Source organism: Penicillium odoratum (assembly GCF_028828045.1).
Source record: "Penicillium odoratum strain IBT 22623 chromosome Unknown utg000005l_segment0_segment0, whole genome shotgun sequence".
Taxonomy (NCBI): Eukaryota; Fungi; Ascomycota; class Eurotiomycetes; order Eurotiales; family Aspergillaceae; genus Penicillium; species Penicillium odoratum.
Window position 1 is genome coordinate 7,371,035 of NW_026643147.1, and position 18,360 is coordinate 7,389,394.

Sequence of the window (18,360 nt, forward strand, 5' to 3'; positions counted from 1 at the left end):
CTCATTCCAAGAAATTTGACGCCACGTCTCGTTGACAAGCTAAAAGACGAATAAACCCCGAGACTTTATACCGTCACTCCCCTAAAGAATTAGTAAAATGACTTTTATTTATTTTGATACATAAGTCCACACCACCTTAGCCACCGCCTTTCAACTGTAGATTTTCTAGTCTACCTATTTAACCCCAACCTACTTCTTTGAGAAGACTTAGTATTGGGTTGTCACCACTACGCTCCGCAGTCTACTAGTGCCTTTAAGCATTTATTTTCGTCTTCGATATAGATTTTCAAACCCTCATATACTATATAAAATTGTTTGAGATATTTTCTCCACGCGCTGATAAAGGCAAAAATATGTCTTTTGTGGTTTCCTCTACTACTCCGACTCCGATCTGAGCTGGAAAAGTGACTCTGACATCCTTAATGAGACTACTCCGGACCTGAATTTACTATACTGGATCCCCGAAGTTACCTACGAGTCTCCCTATCTGCCCCCCTCCATGTAGCATAAGGGACCAGTAAGTCCATACAGGGAACTCAGGGGATAGTAAGGTAGACTTAGACACAGTAAAACGTTCGATTAGTGTTGAATAACAGCTTTTAAGCGTTATAAGCGTTAATCTATATATTTATCTAGTATAGTTACCAGAATTCACTTCAATACTAGGAGCTAGTGTGGGAGATAATAATTATGGACATAACAGTATGTTATAATGGGTGGCAATAAAAGTGGCAGGAAAATGCCTGTATAATGACCGGATGGAACTTCTGAATATGGTAATTTTCCCAATTTGGAAAAAGGGGAGTGACAGTATAATTCTCTAAACCTTACGAGGTGAGATTCTAGCGTATCAGTCAATATCCCACCACTTGTTCCGTCACAATGAAAGTGATTATCAGTGACAAGTTCTTTATGGTAATCGGAGTGGGGTGTTTTTCGCTAAGCTTCTAACTAGCGTTATTTACGGAGTAGTTACGGATCTTCAGGGGAGAGATGCTTAACTAGCCTCCCTCCCCATCATCTTCTCAAGAACCCTGCCCATATGCACATTATATGCATCCAATATGGATATCTCCCTTTCTCTCTGGGGCTCTTCTGGCTACGTACTACAACACCCGCTTTCCTCTTTCTTCTAGCAAGATAAAATAATGCGATTGGAAAATGCCGCACCCTAAATTAGAAGTAATTTGTGGATTCCAGTTGGAGCATACCAGAAGTCTGGGTTTCCCCACCAAAGAACAATGGTATTCAAATTCATGCCCTCAACATCCAGGAGATAGTAAATTCACGGACGTCAGTAACTAGAAGCTCTCTAGTAAGACCACGGAAAATTGCAAATGATGGAAAATTATACTTGCACAATTTGTTAGTAAAAAAAATATTCACGCTTCGACATGTTTGTACCGGGTAGCCCGGCTCGGGATCAAGAACCCCACTTGGTGTTGAATTGTGCTTTTTATTGTGTTTTGCTGTAATTCGGTTACACGTAAGTAATATTCACAAAGTTTTCATAACATTATGCCTGAGATAAATCTACTTTACCGATTTGACAACGAATGTATTCCTCGATACTATTTCAAAATGTGCTTGCTACCTGCTAATAGGTATGACACTGGGTAAACTTTGCATATAACAGAAACAGGTGAGTACGTGCGCATGTGACCATGGCAGCTTGGCCATATACTGGAAAGCAAGACCCGTGGACCCTATGTTTGGGTCGAAAGATATCGGTATGTGATTGCCGCGCATCGCTCGCGTAGCTAAGCCCCGTTTGGAAAAGGCCCTTTTCCTCTGATGGTAAGCTCGGTATATCTTTTTCTTTCGCCTTGAGAAAGCTCGGAATATTTTTTTTCTTTCGCCTTGAGAATCATTTCAGGTGGACATGATTGACCGTTTACTTCAATGGGACTCTAGCCCCAACGGCGAAAGCTTTCACGATAAGGAACGTTTAAGCCATACTGAGCTCTCGCTAGACCGACGACGCTTGTCAAGGCATATCAAACCCAGAGCATCGTCAATATTCCTCTTCCTCTTGGACATTTTGGTTATCTGGCTACTCATCCATAATTTGGAGCCTCTGATCACTCTGTTACGCAGAAATGATGAGCTCTTCAGGCCACAAGTTAATTTTTTTGAACAAGAAGACAGAACAAATGGGTCAAGCTATATTCCGCGGATACTCCACCAAACTGCTCCCACGGACATAATTCCAGATAAGTGGACTGCATCACAAGAAAGCTGCCAAAGGTCCTACCAGGACTTTGAATACAAGGTGAGAATCTTTGCATAGAAAGAAGACTTTGGGCGCGGAGATTCGTGTCTTTTTCAAGAGGTGCATGTCCTAACTTGGATCCTACCACATAGTTGTGGACCGACGAGTCAACTCGCGCATTCCTATCGATTCACTATCCCTGGTTTGTGGACGTTTGGGATAACTACCCCTTCCCGATCCAGCGCGCGGACTCCCTTCGCTATTTCGTCTTATATCACTACGGTGGTATCTATCTCGATATGGATACCTGGTGCAACAACAGTGTTCCCATCGACAAGATCGAATCGGATGCAGTTACCGAATATGCACTTTTCAAGTCTACAACCCCGACAGGCATCACAAATGACTTCATGATAACATCCGCCAAGCATCCGATCTATGCAGCGGCAATCGCGAAATTACCGGCTTATAATGATTTCTCTCGGACCTGGGCCCGATGGCAACCATACTGTGCTATTATGATATCTGCTGGACCAATGTTCCTGACCATGGTTGTTAAGGATTACTTGCTCCAGCAGACTTCTCTGTCTTTTCGAAATCTTGGTGTTGTGAATCAAACCGAACTAAGTCCCTATCTCACCGATTTGGAGAGTGGCAGCTGGCACACGGCGGACACGAATATTTTAATGTGGCTTGGAACTCGGCCGTGGGCTTGGTTCAGTCTAGGAGCAGTTGGGCTTTGCATTTGTTTATACCTCATGAATCGTGCTGTGATGATCATGTTGAAGGTCTCGATTCGCAAGATTCCCCGTGGTTGGTGAAGGGTATTAGAAGATGAAGCTTTTATCTTACTTTGGGCTTTATCTATTGGAGGAACTAATATGAACATTGAATGGGAAAAATAGTTATAACGCTTTTCAATGATACCCAAGGTGCATAATTGCATACGCCTACGTGTAATGTATACTAATTGTGTCCAAGTTAATTCAACCTCGGCTGATCATGTCAAAAATCATATCCAGATTGCTTAAAGATGGTAGCATTTGCATCCCACTTTGTTCAACATTCTGTTTTAGTCATTTTTTGCCCGGGAAAAAAAATCAGACAATCTAAAGGAGTGTCAGATCATACACAATAGTCAGTCTAACTAGTTAGATGGTTGTCATTATAACGTTAATCGAGTTAGTTCTATACGCTTAGTCATCCCGCGGAGCTTCATCTCGCCATCAGAAGTAAAGTCGCATGTGGCGCTATCAAACCCCCTAGAGATAGATTATTCACCTCATAAAGCTGAAAGGGATCATGAGTATTCAATTAAGAAAGGCTCGGGTACTAATTGTGATGACTAAATTATAAAAATCATATGTGGAGGAATTGGAAAATGTCCCCTTTGATGCTTGTACTTGATGTGGTCTACGGAATGGATCAGTCAGCGAGGCAACTTTTCCCATCCCCCACCACCCACAACCCCGAGCTCTTCAGCCCAAGGCCTATCATTGATACCTAGTTTCCCTGTCACTATTGATCGCTGGTATCCTGCTATGGCTGACAACGTTCCTGCCGCTTCAGAATCATCAGGACGGGGTCGTGGTGGTCGCCGCCGCGGCGGCCGCGGAGGGGCTCCCCCGTCCGGCAACACGGATGGCCCACGCAACGCAGGGGGAGCCGCTAGCAGAGGACCCAAGCCTCGTGGACGAGGAGGCAAGGGCCTTAGAGGTCGTGACCAGTCAAATGTGACCGATGGATCCCAGGACAAGGACACACAAGCTGCGCCAGCTCCAACTGCGACGGTCGGATCAAAGGCTCTCCCGGCTGCTACCGACGACGCAGACGACGGGGAGGTTTGCTTCATCTGCGCTTCCAAGGTCGAGCATACCTCTGTCTCTCCATGTAATCACCGGACCTGTCACATTTGCGCGCTGAGGCTTCGTGCCCTCTACAAGAACAAAGCCTGTGCGCATTGTCGAGTAAGTCACCCTGTCCTTGTCCAAGCATTCGCACATGCTGATCTGTGGATAGACCGAGTCAAGTTTCGTCATCTTTACCGACGACCCCGTACGCCGATTCGAAGATTTTGAGCAAAAGGATTTCGCAAGGAAGGACGACAATTTGGGAGTCTTCTATGAAAATGACGAAATCTTCGAGGACACTGTCTTGTTGCTTCGGTACAACTGTCCCGATGAGGACTGTGATGTGGCTTGCTTGGGGTGGCCGGATTTGCATCGCCATGTGAAGAGCAAGCACGGCAAGGTCATGTGGTAAGTTACCCTGCAACGGTTGTCGAGGAGTTAGCAACTGATTGGGATGTATGTTTCTAGTGACCTTTGTACCCGCAACAAAAAGGTGTTCACCCATGAACATGTCCTCTTTACCCGAGACGAATTGCGCAAGCACGAGAAGCACGGCGACGACAAACCAGGTGCAACTAATCAGAGTGGGTTTAAGGGGCACCCTGAGTGTGGCTTCTGTCGCCAGCGATTCTACGGTGATGATGAACTTTACACCCATTGTCGAGAGCGCCATGAACGTTGCCATATCTGTGACCGACGCAATTCCAACCGCCAACAACAATATTATGTCGATTATAATGCCCTTGAAGACCACTTCCAACGTGATCACTTTGTGTGTCTTGATAAGGAGTGCCTGGAGAAGAAATTTGTGGTGTTCGAATCTCAGATGGATCTTAAGGCACACCAAATAGAAGCACACCCAGACGGCGTCTCCAAGGACATTCGACGAGATGCACGACTGGTCGATCTCTCAGAGTTTGATCATATGCGCAGCCCATACCAACCGCAGCGTCCACGACGCGGAGCTGGCAGGGGACGGGACCCCAATGCTGAGCCATTACCAGCCTCAAGTGCGCAGCCATTATCACGGGCCGAACTCGCCTTTCAACGTCAAATGGACATCCAGAGCGCGCAGTCCATTTCGACACGTAGTTTTGGTGGCCAGCTCACCAGAAATGACACTCAAACTGTGCAGGCCCCACCCCGGTCAGCCGGTGCTACACCAGCTCCGTCATCCTCGCGTCCCCGTCCTCCGGCTGCAGAACTTGAGAGCCTTAGTCTCGCCGCTGATCCGGCGCCCCTTGGCCCACAAGATCAAGCGCGCAAACTGCGTCATACGGCAGTGGTCGAACGAGCTACTAGCCTTCTCCGCAATGACACAAATAAGCTTGCCGAATTCCGCTCCAGAGTCTCCAGTTATCGGACATCGGCCATCTCGGCTACTGAGCTCATTGACGCATTCTTCTCCCTATTCGACACATCCAGCTCTGATCTTGGCAAGCTCATCAAGGAGCTTGCTGACATTTACGAGGAAGAATCCAAGCGCACTGGACTCTTACAAGCCTGGAATGATTGGAGAGCAATTAACGAGGACTACCCTGCTTTGCCTGGCCCTGGTGGACTTTTGCCTGGTATGTCCCCGGGCACTGCCAGCACTGGTGGCATGCGAGTATTGCGTCTAAAGTCCTCTACCGCCCAGTCCTCGCGGTCTGCCGTTGGCCGGAGTGGTGCTATGGCATCACCAGCCTCAAATCCCTTCCCTCCACTCTCGGCTGCTGCGGGTCCCTCTCGTCGTAGCAAGCCTGCTTCCTCCACTCCATGGGCCGCCGCTGCCCCATCACCTCTTGTCCGCCCATCAATTTCCACTGTCCCCGCTCGCTCCTCTTCTTCAAGTCCAGCTACTCTTGCGCGCGCACCACCGCCCAGGGCTGGTGCCGACGCCTTCCCAGCTCTGCCCGCTGCTGCAAAGCCCAACGTGATGATGGCTGGTAAGACTCGTGGTTACGTACGCTGGGATGGTCATCGTGGCCCAGCCCCAACTGCTTGGGGATCGAATTCCTCCTCTGGCCTTGCCTCTCCCGCTGAACCAGCTGATGGGGACTTTGATGACTCCGGTGATAAGAAGGGTAAAAAGAAGAAGGGGAAGCAGACTCTCTATCACTTTGGTTAATTAAAATACCCTAGATATGTGTTGCATCCACTATATGCAGAAAACAAATGTCCATGAACTAAATATTGCTCATAGAGTCTTGGTAATATAACAAATAATGCAATCTTATCAGTGGTCATTCATGTAGATATTCTGGCAAGTCTTCACGAGTAAGTGCATATAATCACATGAAGTCGTGGACACTGGGATAATGGCTATAGGTGCTGATTTGTTGTCATACAATCTGCAACAACCCTGTTGCTCAAACGAGTACCATGCTGTCATAATCCGTGCTATCCGTCTCACAATCCGATTCGATCACAATCGGGCTAGCCACAGACGTACCTGCGAAAGAAATGGGTTCATCTAAATCCCGGTTGTCTTCCATAAAGTTAGCTTGTGCCTCCATGCCCTCTGGGGCCATCTCGGCATCATTTAGGTCATCAGTTTCATCAGTCGCCTCAACTTCCTGGCCAATTACAGCCATCTTCAATGCAAATTCATCCTGCAACTTCTTCAACCATCGAAAAAGGGACGCGTTATCCATCTTCCCATTTCGAGCTGTGATAAGTTGTTCTTGTAGAGATAGTAGCAGCTTCCGCTTTCTTGAAATAGCCCCTGTACGCGATGGGTTGTTTCGACGCTGAGATATCCGATCTAGCTCTTCCGATACGGTGGTCGCAACTTCAAGGACTTGCGGTGGGAGATCCACTAGCTTTGCGAGCGCAATCCCATATCGACGATCTGGTACTGGCCCCTCAGCGATGTGGTATAACATAGTGATCTTCGCCGCGTCCGAAGTAATCTCAGCTGCCAGATGTAGATTGATGACACCACTGCGCTCGGATAAAATGCGTGCTAAATCATGAAAGTGCGTGGCAAACCACACGAAAGCATTGCTGGCCAGGAGTGCTTCGGCAAGGCTAATTGCGATCGCGAGCCCGTCATTCGTGCTTGTTCCCCGTCCCAGCTCGTTGACAAGGACCATACCTTGTTGCTGGACGTTGCGCAGGATAAAAGCCATCTCGCGCATCTCTGCGGCGAATGTAGACACGCTCGCATCCAGATCATCCGTTGTTGCGACGCGCGCAAAAAGTTGGTGCATGATTGGGAATGATGCATACTGGGCCGGGACGAAGCAGCCGATCTGCGCCATGACGGTTATCAAAGCCAGGGACCGGATGTAAGTGGATTTACCACTCATGTTGCAGCCGGTGATAATCTGGAACCGGGTCTGGGGCGTCGCGTAGGCATCATTGGGGATGAAATTGCTGGAATGGATCTGCTCGCGGATGGGATGGCGGCCGGCTTTTATGGCTAACGTATCCGTTAGTTCAGGCCTGATATAGTCGTGGCTAGTTGATAGTTGGGCAAATGCTGCTAGCATGTCGAGCATGGCGATTGCTTCGCTTATTCGGAAGAGTCCTGAGACTTCGGAGCAGAGGTCTCGGAGGAGTTCTTGGATGGTTTGATCGCTTAGACTGATTACTTCGTTGTGGGCATCTGTGATTTTTTGGTTCAGTTTCACCAGGTCGAGCGTTTGGCATTCAATGTAGTTTTTCTTTCGGTATATGTTGATGAGTACATCCGGGAGAGACTCTGGCTCGGTAGAGGGAATAGAAATGTAATATTGGCGGGCAGAATCGTATTTGAGATCCAAAGTCATGTCATGGGTGTCTGAGAAAATCAGTGACAGATCACAGTTAGGGTCAGTAAAATGTACCTCCGAGCTTAGAGATAAGTTCTGCTGCATCGGCATTCGCTTCTTTGTAAGTTTGTCGCGCGACATCAAGAAGACTATTGACACCTGCCTGATAATAGTTAGGCCATGCGGGAAGACAGGCGCAACAATCTCTCACCTTGATACAATAGATTCGTTGGTTGCGAAGATCAAGTGGCTTGCTTTGATAGGTGATGTTCTCGTTCAATGCATCTTCAATAATCTGTTCGACTGCCTGATGCCCCACGGGATAGCAGACCTGTGCGCATTAGCTTTGAAATACACTGATCCGAAATGGGTAAATACCTCACGGATGGCGATAAGCAAATCACTATCTGCTGCACCTAATGCCTGATAGACTACTTTGATAGAAGCCACAAAGGTCTTGAGGATGATGACATTATTGACTGATTGTTCAACATATTGAACAGTCTGTCTTGTTGGAACCAAAATAATCTGAGTCCAGTTAATTTTGTTCAATGTGTAGATCCATGTACTAACTGAGCTCAGCACTTTATCGGCATCGAGGAACCCCTTCAAAGACTGTCTAACTGACACAAACATGTCTTCCTTGGTGGACAAGTCTTCTACGGCATTGTATCTGGCGGTTAGCTTATTTCTCTCGGTGCAAGGTTGAAGGATAGTCGATCGGAGTAATCTAGCTCCCATCGGTGTCAATGTCTGGTTGAGCAATCCGTACAGACTGTCCCGCGATTTGGCGATGTGGAGGTTTTGGATCAGCTCGAGGGAGACGATAGTCTTCAAATCAATTGTCATGGACCCCTGCGAGGGCTCGAATCTGATCCGTAGCGAGTGGGTGGTGAATACCCGCTGAAGTTCCGACTCAACATATTTCAGCGCCTGTTTTAGGGTCAGTTCGCACTCGTCCAGCTCGAAATTGATTATTCCATACCGCAGCAAAGCAACACGCGGCAAAGTAGCTTCCACCTAAAGTTACTTTCAGAGACTCCGCCTCATCGGCGAACGCCAACCGATCCATGTACTCTTGTCCAGCTTTATCAGACCAGTATCGGCGGTCCAAGAAGGTCAGGATGGGCTCAGGTAGATTCTCCTGGATGATATAACGCAGCTTGGACTCGGCGACGGTGCTCATGAACAGAATCTCATTGGGCTCGAAGACACCGATCTTGGTGACAGTCTTGACGTATGTTGGACTGTCGCATAATTGACATAAGATCACCTCTGCTGTGGCTAGATTGACAAATGCAAGACCGACGGTGGATGAAATACCACGAGATTCGCTGACGGCACAAACGATGTCCTGTGATGCGATGCTAGTCGCCGTGGTGGTTGGTCTTGCAGTTGTCGGGCGTCTACTCGTGGTAGTCCTTGTCGGTAATGGAATGGACGAGTATACCGAGGACTCTCGTGAAGTGGACATGATGGCTGGAAGATGGGGTGAGGAATTAGAGAAACCACTTCCCTCACTTCTAGATGGCAACATGCCCAATACATTCCACCCAAATGTTGCGCGATGTTAGGGGCCTCAGGCAGGTATACCGAATATGGTAAAATTGCATAACAAGCAGTTATTAGTCCTTTGCTAAGTTAGGGGTCATGGCTTTGAAGCAGCCTGTTTTGACAGCCTTATCTATGTGTCTGAAGCAGTCCTTTACATGTTGTGCTAGTTACTAAATATTCTAGATATGTCTGTAGATGTACTCAACATTCAACGCCCTATGGCGGTGCTCTATAGCGAAAATGATGATCAAGATGGAGCCAAAGTTTCGGAGGAGCGAACTTTGCGGCGTATATTCGGAAGTTTCACACTAAATTTGACCTGAGCAAGGGAATGTAGCGACTGGGAGACTACACTGTTCCTTATCGACTGAAGATTTAACATCTCGATCATGTCAATGAAGTTGAATTACATGGCAAAATTCCCAAAACGAACGCAAATCAGACACCGCCAAAGCATCGGTTTGATGATATTCGGCTTGAAGGCTACAAACCTCTAGTCTTGTCAACGAATTAACTTCTGATCCTTTGATCAGATCACCAAAATCTATAATTTTAGCATTGTGTACCAAACCCTAGACATTAATGTGGGGAACTTATAGAAGAGGGAGAGTTAAGCAAAGAAGTAGTCATATAGGCCTAGGTATAGTCATTTCAACAAAACCTACTGGTATAAGACGCTCTAAAGAGACTATTTATCTGGTTCAAATGTTGTATAGTATACTTATCCGTGACGTTGAGCCCCGCGATAAGATAAGGCAGATAAGCCTTCGATCTCAAATTTTCTTCATTCTCCAACTACCAACGAAAAAAAAGACAATGTCGACCCTCGTTCCCCCACCTAGTAAACGGCAAAAGCTCGCTGCAGCCGAGAAGGCGCGGGAGCAGCAGGAGATTCAAAATATTCCCACTGATCTCGGCAGTGTGCGAGTGCAGTTCTTCGACCAGGCGACTGGCAATGCTACTGGGCCTGCGGTCTCGGTCCCTGTGGCCGATGCGAACATCAAGAACCTCGAGACACTGTTGAACACATTGCAAGGAAATGTATGTTGCAATTCCGTTTTGTACCCAATTGATTTTTCTAACGACCCATTTCGAATAGGAGGATGATGAACGAGTGCCGTATCGCTTCACCCACCACTCCGAAAAACAGGACGGACCGACCATTGACATTCTTTCGGACTTGTACCACTCGCTACTCCAACCGGGCGTCAAGACTACTGAAGATACAATCTCTCTTTTCTTCACCCCGCAAGCCGTTTTCCGAGTCAAGGCCGTCTCCCGCTGCGCAGCCTCTATCGCCGGTCATGGCGAAGCCATTCTTGCAACCTCTTTCTCTCCCGTCTCCTCTTCTACAATGGTCTCCGGAAGTGGTGACTCTACCGCGCGAATCTGGGATTGCGATACTGGAACTCCCCTTCACACACTGAAGGGTCATACCAGCTGGGTGCTGGCCGTGGCGTACTCGCCGAACGGTGCCCTGATTGCGACCGGTAGTATGGACAATACGGTGCGACTGTGGGATGCGAAGAAGGGACAGCCCCTCGGCGGCCCGCTCAAGGGTCACGCGAAGTGGATTACGAGTCTGGCCTGGGAGCCATACCACGTCCAGGAGTCCGGACGTCCTCTTCTGGCATCGGCGTCTAAGGACTCGACCGTCCGCATTTGGGATGTTGTTTCGAAGCGCATTGACAAGGTTTTAACTGGACACAAGGGCTCTGTTACCTGTGTACGATGGGGTGGTACCGGCAAGATCTATACTGCGTCGCACGATAAGACCATCAAGATTTGGAACTCCAAGGACGGCACAATTCTTCAGACTCTGTCCGCACATGCCCACCGCGTTAATCATCTTGCTCTTTCTACCGACTTTGCTTTGCGCGTTTCTTACCACGACCACACTGGTAAGGTCCCTGCGACAGAAGCTGAGAAGGTTGCCGCTGCAAAGAAACGATTCGAGGAGGCTGCGACTGTGAACGGAAAGATTGTTGAGCGCTTGGTGTCGGCCAGTGATGATTTCACTATGTACCTGTGGGACCCGTCCAGTGGGAACAAGCCGGTTGCTCGTCTGTTGGGACACCAGAAGGAAGTGAACCACGTTACTTTCTCCCCAGATATGGCATACATCGCCTCTGCTGGATTTGATAACCACGTGAAGCTGTGGAACGGACGTGACGGAAAGTATGTGATTTCTCTCCCATCATCTGAATAGTAGCTGACAAGTCTAGGTTCATCACCACTTTCCGTGGCCACGTCGGTGCTGTTTACCAGTGTTGTTTCTCCGCTGATTCGCGACTTCTCGTGTCCTCATCCAAGGATACGACCCTCAAGGTGTGGGATGTGCGCTCGGGTAAACTGTCGGTGGATCTGCCGGGTCACCAGGACGAAGTATTCGCCGTTGATTGGAGTCCCGATGGGCAGAAGGTTGGCAGTGGTGGCAAGGACAAAGCGATTCGGATTTGGCGAAACTAGACGAAAAGTTAGCATGATACCCATTGCCTATAGAATTAAAAGTACACAGTATTTGGTTTAATGATTTCATGGATATACTGAGCGGTAACAATTTAAAGCAATGTATGTACAGAGTTATGAATTTCCAAGACAGATCAAACTAGTTTCTTCCACTTAAATGTACTGCCAAGCAGGGATATCACCGGTGTAGGTCAAAGCGAGAGCATCGAAGCCAAGGCAGTCATCGACACTACCAGAGGGGACAGTAGCGTTCTGGATGGCAGCAAACACCTGCCAGCGATTATCGGTAGTCGGGCAAGCCATAAGACCCTGCGCACCCCAGCCATTAAAACTGTAGTGCGACCAAGGCTCACCACTCTCATAAACCATATCACCGACCGCAGAACCAGCGGGGATAGAAGCGGAGTGAGCTTGGGTAAAGCTCAAAGCACCAGTAGGGTCAACATAGACCTGCTGGCCTCCGGGGACCTCCACGCTCTGTATTCCAATTAGTATACTTTCTTATTCCACATTCCTATATACTATGTCACATACCATGGCGTTTCCACCTGGAGCAAAGACCGTCTGGTTTCCAGGAGGGCAAACGAGGCCCTGAATACTTGGGCAGTAGGAAGAAGTAGTTCCGCCGAGATAGAATTTCTGGCCTGAAGCATTCATCTGCAAGTAGTGGATTGGCGAGCCGGAGCGAACGGACATGACACCAAATTCTGGGTTGGCTGCGGTTGTGGCAACGGGAGCCGCTGAAGCCAGCAGAGGAAGAGCAATAGAAGCAATAACAGCCTTCATCTTGGAGTGCTTGAGTGTGAAGGGATCTGGATATAAGAGTTGATTATTGAGTAAATTGGAATATGAATGTTGCTAAAATCTGGCGCATACCACACCTTTTTATAGCTGGAGAACATGACTACATATCAACCATTTCAATATCGGTTAACCCCGCGAGCACTGATCAAAACAAGGGTCCATAGCTATCTTGTCCCAAGGAACCAATTGTTGATGACAAGTCAGTTCAGGGTCGGCCACAACCGATGCGGAGACGCAGATTGTCGAAGTCTATTGGTTGAGAGTGAGACAAGATGAGTTTAGACTCGCTAACTGACACTAGTCTGAATGATCGCGTGGCATAAGTCATAGCCGAACAATTTTGGAAGGAAATGTCTCTCCATCAGTTCTCGGCATGGTATAGTAAGCTCCGTGAGTGAGACAAGGATGAAGTAATAGAGGGAAAAGGCGGTGGAGTTTATCCGTGGTTGTCGCTGATCTGCATTCCATGTCTCATTCCACTCTCCATGATACTATTCTTATCACAATCCTTGGCTTCATACGAGAATCGATGTAACCTGACAAGAGTTAAGAATTAAGAAACAAGCAAATCAAGGCAGACCTTGTCTCTCCTGAGTTCGCTCATTCAATCCCCATGCCAAACTACTCCCATCATGAACCGTAGCCCTACGCATATCCCGTCGATATTTCCCCTCAAATGCCCCGCCCGCAGCTCGATGCATGACACAGGTATTATCCCAGAGTACCAAATCCCCTTCATTCTCCCACTTTACCCGAAGGATATATTCCGGCTTTGTCGCATGTCCGAATAACCGCTCGAACAAGGCTTTCGATTCGCCATCGGTTAATCCTTCGATATGGTGGATATGCGCTGCGAGATACAATGTCTCTCTACCGGATGCCTCGTGACGCTGTAACAGGCGGTGTCGACTCATGGGGTAGTCGGCTGGATCGATATCCGCGAATGTTTCTGGTGCGGCGACTTTACGGGAATGCCAGAGCGAATGCGCGGCTATGTAGTCTTGTTCTCGGAGCTTAGTCTGAAGAGCAGATGGGAGGTCCGCGAAAGCTGTTCGGATATCTGCGAATTCGGTTTCTCCGCCCGTGCCTGCTGGCGGGAGTTCTGCTGCTCGGAGAAGTGAGTAACCAGCTCGTCGGGGGTTGAAGCTTGAATCGACGTGGAATAGCCCATTTCCCTGGTTTTTGTTAGCTTCGGTGTAGCGGAGGTAGGTTTTATGCTGGTACTTTATTCCACTGGCGTCGGACATTGTCTGAGGGGAATACCATCCCGTCTAGATCAATGTTGCTGACGTCGAACAGGTGGACGTCGGATAAACGGTGGGCTCGTCCGCCTGATATGTAAGGAGTTACATCATCTAGCTCGCCGAACTGAGATGCGAAAGCGACGTGACCGGTATCGTCGAGGGCTGTACTGCGAAACACGCATACGCCGTACTGCTATGTTTAGAAACTTTAATGATGTACCTCACGGTCTTGATGCTCACCTTGCTGATTGCAGATAAGATCTCTTGAAAGACCTCATTCTCTACTGGGCGCGAAAAGTCCACGCCGCTGATCTCAGCGCCAAAAGTAGGATGTATCTCCGTGACGGTGATGCGCGTGAACGGCATAACTAGACCAGGCATGATGAAGCGCAGAATAGACAAGGTGTATTTACGGAGAAGCTTGACTACCTACTACAACCTTGGAAGGGTTATATAGACATAGCGTTCGGCTGGTTATCTCGGCTCAAAGAGCGTGAAAGTGCGGGGAAGACTCGGACTTCCTTCCAGATGAGACTTATCCAGATACTTCAGGATACATCCAGGTGTTATCATACAGGGTTATTGCAACCGCTTTATGCAGGGGTTGGCCTAGATATGAATGTAGATATTGGTACGATCCAGGGATCCACTCTGGATGCCCTAGAATCTGCAGAAGCACCTCACTGACAGATAAGCAGTTTTTTTAGTTTGCAGCACTTGATCAACCCGAAATTAGCATGGATTGATAATAATAAGTGTATATATATGACCGGCAGTCCGACTCGTGGTATAAACATGGCCGAAGCCAACGGAAATGAAAAAGCCAAGCAACCCCACCCAGTACCTATCCGTGTAGCAATATAACCCCTAGAGTAATAGAAGAAGAAAGGAAAGGCCAGAACACCGTAAAGCCAACACGCCCCCTTTTAGTTGCCCCACGTCTTGATCCGCAAGCAATAAATATGACCCAGATCCCATTCATCCGTCACCCCGGGAATGTGTCCATGCCGGGGGACTCGTTCGTGCCCAGATTATGGGTCGTGCCCATGCAAAGATTGATTTTATGCTTTCTAGTAATCGCCCTCATCTTCGTCATCGTCACCGCCACCACGACCGCGAGGACCCTTTACTCCGTCCTTTCGGATGGGAATCTTGATGCCCTGCAGCGCGAAGCATTTGCTCAACTGAGTGCTTTCAATAACACCTGGGAACTTCTTTGCCGAGAAAACCTGGAAAGGCTCACTAAAGACCGACGCGAGAACTGGTGCCGTGCCGTGGTTAATCACGGGCGCGCCATTGGTGGTTTCGGGAGACTGCGTCCCCACATTGACAAAACTCATTTTAAGTCTATTGGCAATTAGCAAAGGTAGTTTCTGTTGGATGGAGAGAATCCTACCGGAAAGAGCCTTCTGTTCGCACACTCAAATCCTGCAAGATAAACCATACACCAATCTTGTTGTCGGGGTCTGTCAACCGGAAAGCACTGGCGCTCAGGCTTCCGATCAGATTGCGAGTGAACATTCCTCCGGGTCCACCGGTAACTGGCGGTGCGGGAGACATGGCCGGTTGCATTTGATTTTGAGCCTGGTAAGCGTACTGAGGGTTGTAGCCTACTGCCTGGTTGTAAGTGTTCTGATATGGCATCTGTGCGCCTCCGTAGTAGTTGCCCACGGGTGGATATCCGACAGGGTTGGCATAGGGCTGGCTGTAACCCGGGTAGGTGGGAGACATGCTCTGGGGTGGAGGCGGGTACGAAGATGACATGGCGGTTGAGATTGACGGTGAGGTAGCCGAATGCTTGACGAGGTTGACTTCATTGGTGCCATCGGCGTTCCATAGGTCGACGGTGAGTACGTAGAATGAAGTATCGATCTCACTGCGGTGGGTTAGAAATGATTGAAGAGGATTCCACGGAGTACCTTACTTGATATCAATCTCCTTGTCCGTTTGCGCATCTCTCACAATCAGTCGGATACACGGCGGCGGTGTAATTGGTCGTCGATCCTACGTGCATGTTAGTCCGGACATCCTAATCCTGGAATAGCGCTGAGTTAACGGGCGCGCACCTTATCACCGAAGCCGCACATGCGAGCTCGGATGGGCTGTTGAACGACTTGCAATGACCAGAAGCGGCCTTCATGCAAAGTGGTCACGGGCGCAAGATGATCGGAGGGACGTAGCGGGCCGGTGCCTGGTGTGGGATATGCAGCGGACGGCGCAGAGATGCGATCCATTGAAAGAGGTGGTGGTGGCGGCGGCACCGGATGGGCCCTTTCCTGCTCAACGGCGTACATGGTTCGTGCAGGCAATGAACCGAGGACCGATGTATAAGATCAAAAGGAAGGGTCCGGTTGTTTTTGATCTCTGAAGTGCTGGTGGACCCCTCTTTAAAGTTCTTTAAAGGCGGGGGGTCAAGATATGTGGCATGCGACCCCGCTAGAAATCCACACGTCAGAGTCGAAGCATCGACTTCCGGGGTTGGGGCGGTCGCGAGTATCCGAGTATTGGGGAGGGGGGGTTTGGGGGTGAAGTGGTTTCGTTCAGGCAGATATAAGGGAGTTGGGAAGTGAAAATCTCAGGGCGAGAGAAGAGCGAAGGAATCGGTGAATGCCTGAGGCGGGAGTGAGGTGGGGGGGAAAGAAGAAGAAAGTGACGTTCTCGAGACTTTGGTTGCAGTTTCCTTCCCATGAGAATCCGCCGCAAAGGAACAACTTAGACACGATTCATTATATAAGCGGGGTTTTTAATCTGGCAGAATTTTCAGTCTCAACAAAATCCTTATATTTAAAGATTTGATTTGAATTAATCGTCCTAAAGAATCTATCCAAGAAATGAAAGAATGATCGTCTAGTTTATTCAATGATTTTTATCGATCGACAAAGCAATTGATTAGAATTTTCTCAAATTCCCAAAAGGCGGAGAGGAGAGCGGTCAATATCTAGTCTGCCGCCGCCATCACCCAAAGCCCAGACAGTCGGGTTTCTTTCAATATTCAAATAATCCCTGTTCTGACGAATCACATCCCTCGCTCATCAGAATCTGCCAATGTAACCAATATTGCCGGGGGTTTTTTTTCCTGTTTTCTTCTCTTTCCTTTAGGTCATATTCATTTCTTTGGATCATTAGCCCTGTCACCCGTTTGCGGATGTCCCAGCGGGTCAACCGGACCTAGAGGCTAGAACCACTGGAAATCCCACTTGACCGGAATTGGACTGGCTCGAACAAGTTGGCGCTCGGCTGATTCTCGGGACCGTGCACGCTACTCGGAGATTACGGAGAATAGGGTCCCGCAAAGATTGGTGATACAAATTGATGGGCGTACAAAGAGATTCCGTTGTGGGAGGTTGAATTCTTCCAATTGTATAGAGTACAGAGTATAGAGTATAGATATTGTTCTTTGTTTATTGACGGACCCTGGTACCGGAACCATTGCCCGTCGGCCCATGTTTTAGCAGGCGCCTCCTGTCCCAAGAATACACGAACCTCGCTGGCTTGTCCTATGGTACGCACTTGTCGATGCGGGGGGACCAAGTCCATGGATGAGAGGAAATACGGAGCCTCAATCCGGAGCCTCAGAGCCTCCACGACATGCACTGAGAACATCGTGATATCTTCAATAACAATTCTTGTGGAAGGTGAGATTGGACTAAACATACTTCCCTGATCCGTTCAGACTAGGTGGATCATTGGACCAGATACTCTAATGCGATTTGCATAATCGCTACCTAGGTAGCTCCGCTTTCCAGGAACTGGAAATGCTGTCCACAAATCGATATCACCTCCAGATTTCCTCTATGTGATACATCCAACGGCCCATCAGGGGAGGCCCGGTCCATGTGTCACCAACCAAAATGAATCGGTCTAGATCGAGGATCATTCTGTAATTTCGGCATTTTTAGGGTATTCAGGGGCTAAGATAAACACTAGCATATGGCGTAGATAAATTGTTTGGTTCAAGGGGTAAGAGAATCCCACAAATTCCAGGGTCTAGATTAAAAATTGGTACAGAACACTTGCATTACATACCATAATATTTGTCACAAATTGCCTGCCTGAGGTGGTCATCCACGCGTTCATGAACGATAGATCAAAGGAGACCAACTATGAGGTCAGGATGTAGGGATTATCCTGGAATTTGATATCTTGGACGAACCCGACGAGACAGCTATTCAGGGGGATGTGCTAAATGGGGGAGTCCCTTGCAGAACTCTAGTGATCCATGTGCGATGAGCCTAATCTCGTGGTAATTAGCTTCCGGGAGCAACGCGTCCAGATCGCTGGGTGGTGAACGAGGCCAAAATCGTCGTCAGCTGTCGTCAGCTGTCGTCAGCCGATCTGTGTTTCCCCTGATTATCATGCAAGCTCAGAATCTGAAGAACCTCACAACCATGATGTACAGATCTCGTGAAACTGTGTGATGGGGAGAATTAGACACTGAGGGACATCGGGGATCTTTCGTTTTGGTGATCGACATGGGCGCGCACACCATT

At 48.5% G+C, this 18,360-nt stretch overlaps 7 protein-coding genes across 7 annotated transcripts; 3 read left to right on the plus strand and 4 right to left on the minus strand.

Moving 5' to 3' along the window:
• Nucleotides 1–1,581: 1,581 nt before the first annotated feature.
• N7520_008358 (glycosyltransferase family 32 protein) lies at nt 1,582–3,033 on the plus strand (the record flags this gene model as incomplete). Its single annotated transcript, XM_057142292.1, has 3 exons — nt 1,582–1,604; nt 1,915–2,272; nt 2,365–3,033. 3 exons carry the CDS (start codon nt 1,582–1,584, stop codon nt 3,031–3,033), a joined length of 1,050 nt encoding a protein of 349 aa, XP_056996298.1.
• Nucleotides 3,034–3,753: 720 nt separating this feature from the next.
• Nucleotides 3,754–6,172, plus strand: N7520_008359 (E3 ubiquitin-protein ligase HEL2; the record flags this gene model as incomplete). Its single annotated transcript, XM_057142293.1, has 3 exons — nt 3,754–4,179; nt 4,232–4,470; nt 4,531–6,172. 3 exons carry the CDS (start codon nt 3,754–3,756, stop codon nt 6,170–6,172), a joined length of 2,307 nt encoding a protein of 768 aa, XP_056996299.1.
• Nucleotides 6,173–6,413: 241 nt separating this feature from the next.
• N7520_008360 (MutS family protein MSH4) lies at nt 6,414–9,336 on the minus strand (the record flags this gene model as incomplete). The annotated part of the gene is made up of 5 exons (XM_057142294.1): nt 6,414–7,828; nt 7,875–7,962; nt 8,011–8,130; nt 8,178–8,732; nt 8,785–9,336. 5 exons carry the CDS (start codon nt 9,334–9,336, stop codon nt 6,414–6,416), a joined length of 2,730 nt encoding a protein of 909 aa, XP_056996300.1.
• An 833-nt stretch (nt 9,337–10,169) lies between these two features.
• On the plus strand, nt 10,170–11,822 carry N7520_008361 (WD repeat protein; the record flags this gene model as incomplete). Its single annotated transcript, XM_057142295.1, has 3 exons — nt 10,170–10,394; nt 10,453–11,531; nt 11,579–11,822. 3 exons carry the CDS (start codon nt 10,170–10,172, stop codon nt 11,820–11,822), a joined length of 1,548 nt encoding a protein of 515 aa, XP_056996301.1.
• Nucleotides 11,823–11,975: 153 nt separating this feature from the next.
• Nucleotides 11,976–12,608, minus strand: N7520_008362 (putative IgE binding protein; the record flags this gene model as incomplete). The annotated part of the gene is made up of 2 exons (XM_057142296.1): nt 11,976–12,299; nt 12,357–12,608. 2 exons carry the CDS (start codon nt 12,606–12,608, stop codon nt 11,976–11,978), a joined length of 576 nt encoding a protein of 191 aa, XP_056996302.1.
• Nucleotides 12,609–13,195: 587 nt separating this feature from the next.
• Nucleotides 13,196–14,251, minus strand: N7520_008363 (TauD/TfdA dioxygenase family protein; the record flags this gene model as incomplete). Its single annotated transcript, XM_057142297.1, has 3 exons — nt 13,196–13,801; nt 13,851–14,060; nt 14,111–14,251. The coding sequence occupies 3 exons, from the start codon at nt 14,249–14,251 to the stop codon at nt 13,196–13,198; spliced, it is 957 nt and encodes a 318-aa protein (XP_056996303.1).
• Nucleotides 14,252–14,940: 689 nt separating this feature from the next.
• Nucleotides 14,941–16,164, minus strand: N7520_008364 (velvet factor family protein; the record flags this gene model as incomplete). Its single annotated transcript, XM_057142298.1, has 4 exons — nt 14,941–15,217; nt 15,267–15,746; nt 15,795–15,874; nt 15,937–16,164. The coding sequence occupies 4 exons, from the start codon at nt 16,162–16,164 to the stop codon at nt 14,941–14,943; spliced, it is 1,065 nt and encodes a 354-aa protein (XP_056996304.1).
• Between the last annotated feature and the right edge of the window lie 2,196 nt (nt 16,165–18,360).